At 50.6% G+C, this 2,612-nt stretch overlaps 1 protein-coding gene across 1 annotated transcript; it reads right to left on the bottom strand.

The window, feature by feature from the left end:
* Positions 1 to 537: 537 nt before the first annotated feature.
* Positions 538 to 2,025, bottom strand: LOC122017581 (F-box/kelch-repeat protein SKIP20-like). Its single transcript, XM_042575231.1, has one exon. The coding sequence runs from the start codon at positions 1,846 to 1,848 to the stop codon at positions 721 to 723; it is 1,128 nt and encodes a 375-aa protein (XP_042431165.1). The 5' UTR covers positions 1,849 to 2,025; the 3' UTR covers positions 538 to 720.
* Between the last annotated feature and the right edge of the window lie 587 nt (positions 2,026 to 2,612).

Here is a 2,612-nt window from a genome sequence, read left to right as displayed (position 1 = left end):
TTCGTTGTACACGTGGAGGTTTCTAATACTCATGACATCACACAGAATAACTGAAACTTTCAACAACAATCCAAAGCATCATAGTGGCTAGATTATTTAACAAAATGGAACATGTGGGTGATCAAGAAGCCCACAAAAATTTACTAGGTTTGTAGATCAATAATAATGGAACAACATAATTAATCAAAAGGAATATATACAATATCATCTGAATGTTCAATACCCTGCATAGATATGTAGTATTTTATGCAATTAAAGTTCATCATTACTTAATTAGAATGAAGTTCTCTGATGACAAACTTAAAGTGCTTCATTAGTCTTCATACACAAACTAAAATTAATACTCTGCAAATCACAATCCATTCCTTTTCTTCATCTTTTTTTTTCTGGATAAAGAGGCGAGCTAGAGATCTTTCAGTTATACTTGAAGCAACATCAAGATACAAACCACTATCAAGATCATCCATTTCGATGCAGGAGTATAAATCATCCTTGATACTCGCTGTTCAATCATAGCTGGATCGAGTAGTCGATCTAAAGGAAAAGTTTATTCTCAGATCCAAAACACCTCCGTACATTCCTATTGCTACATAAATAACATCATAATATACAATACTCGGACCATCAAATGGTCGATAAGGCCCCGTATAGTTTCCATTCCTCCTTACACATAGATCGGTCGAGGGCGAGAGTGGAACCGTTGCGGTCTAAGGTGTCGATTTAGAGTCGGACCGCAGCGGCCGAGTAGACGAACCCCGTGAACCCCACCGGCGTTTCGACGCGAGTCCACCGCCTCGGCCCCACCTCCAGGACCCACCCCCGGTGACCACCACCGGTCTCCTCCTCTGTCGCCATCACGAACACCCTTTCCTTATCTCCACCGCCCACTGCCACCGCCGCGCACGGTCTCGGTCCCCGCTTCACCCCCGCCGGTAGCGGTGCCACCTCCTTCCACCCCCTTCCGACCCCTTCGTACTCTCTCACCCCACCTGCTCCTCCCCCTTCCCTACCGAACCCCACGCTCCATATACTGCCCCCCGCCACCCCGACGCAAGCGGCACCGCCCGCTTCCCACATCACCTCCTCCCTCCTCCATTTTCCCGCCGCCGCGTCGTACCACTCCGCCGCCCCAGCGAACCGCCCTTGTTCCTCCGTTCCGTATCCGCTCACAGCCCAGAACCGGCCCCCCGCCTCCATCCCTTGGCACTCGTCCCGCTCCTCTTCCATATCCGGCAACGCCGCCCACTCGTCCGCCGACGGATCGTACGTCTCCGCCGTCCGCAGCGCGTTCTTCTGCGCGTCGTGACCCCCCGCCACGAACACCCGCCCGCCCACCGCTCCGCAGGCGAAGAAGCTCCTCGGTTCCGCCATCGGCGTCCTTCTGCGCCACCCGCCCGTCGCCGGATCCAGAACCCGGACCTCCGCAGTAGGATCCAGGCTCGCTGGGTCCCAGCCTCCGAGCAGCACCACCTTCCGCCCCACCGACACGATCTGCGCGAAAAGGGGCACCGCCTCGCTCGTCGCCACGCGGTACCACGACTCCCTCGTGACATTGTAGGCGCTCAGCCCGTACGCCGGCGACTGGGAACCGATGTCACAGCCCTTCTCCCCCTCATCCGCTTCATCAACCTCGCAGTCCCCGCCCCTGCAAGCCTGAACGAGGAAGATCAGGTCCTCCGCGGCTCCGATGCGTTCCCTGAGGCGATAGAAGTCGGAGGCGGTGACCAGATCGCGCCAGCGGCGGCAGACGAGTCGGAGGCCCGAGTGGAATCGGACCGTGACTCGCGCGATGCAGTCCGACGCTATGTCATCAGGCAAACCCGGTATCAACTCACGGTAACACTCCATATGCCCCCTCTTTCTCTCTTACTCCGGTGACGCTATGCTCTGTAGCGCTTACTCTGTTTGTGTTGAATTGCTTATCTACGATCATGGGGAGTTTAAGTAGAGTGGAGTTGAGATGGGAGTCGGATTATTCATAATCATTCTCCTTTGGTGATGTGATTCTATTGTAACCGTCAGAAATTGTGGATAGATCCCAACCACATATCATCATTGGACATTAGTGTCTGCATTTATAAATTCTATCCTTCTAGAAGCATGCATAACCGGGTAGTGGTGATATAGGGCCACATCATCCAGTCCGCACACTGAGATCAGTTCATCCTAACGTGACACGGCAGAGGCCGACAACTACTGTTATGAAAATGACTTGTTTTTCCCTTCTTTTCCTACTTTTTGAGATATTGCCTACATATAGCCAGCACCGTCCTTACCCCCACTCTTTACACAGCCAATGGCGGTGATAAAGGGTAAGACGCAAGTGGAAAGTGCTGAGCATGCACGCCAACAATGGGTCAATCATAGTCCATAGAAGTTGGCCTGTAGCCTGATGGGCAAGCCATTTGAACCACTTCTCCTTCTAGAAGTATGAAGTATGATCAATCTCAAATATTTTAAATTGAACTGAATGAATGAAGTTAAAAGATTTGAGCATCTTACTAAACCGCATACTTAGTTTTATTTATTATCAAAATGTATAGTTCAGTTTTAAATTAATATCCCTTTCCGTTCTCTTTTTTCTAATACTCTACTTCTTTTTCATTGTTTAT

The sequence above is a fragment of the Zingiber officinale genome, chromosome 1A (assembly GCF_018446385.1).
Source record: "Zingiber officinale cultivar Zhangliang chromosome 1A, Zo_v1.1, whole genome shotgun sequence".
Lineage (NCBI taxonomy): Eukaryota > Viridiplantae > Streptophyta > Magnoliopsida > Zingiberales > Zingiberaceae > Zingiber > Zingiber officinale.
The sequence above is the reverse complement of the archived record's forward strand: the minus strand, read 5'-3'. Positions and strand labels throughout refer to the sequence as shown.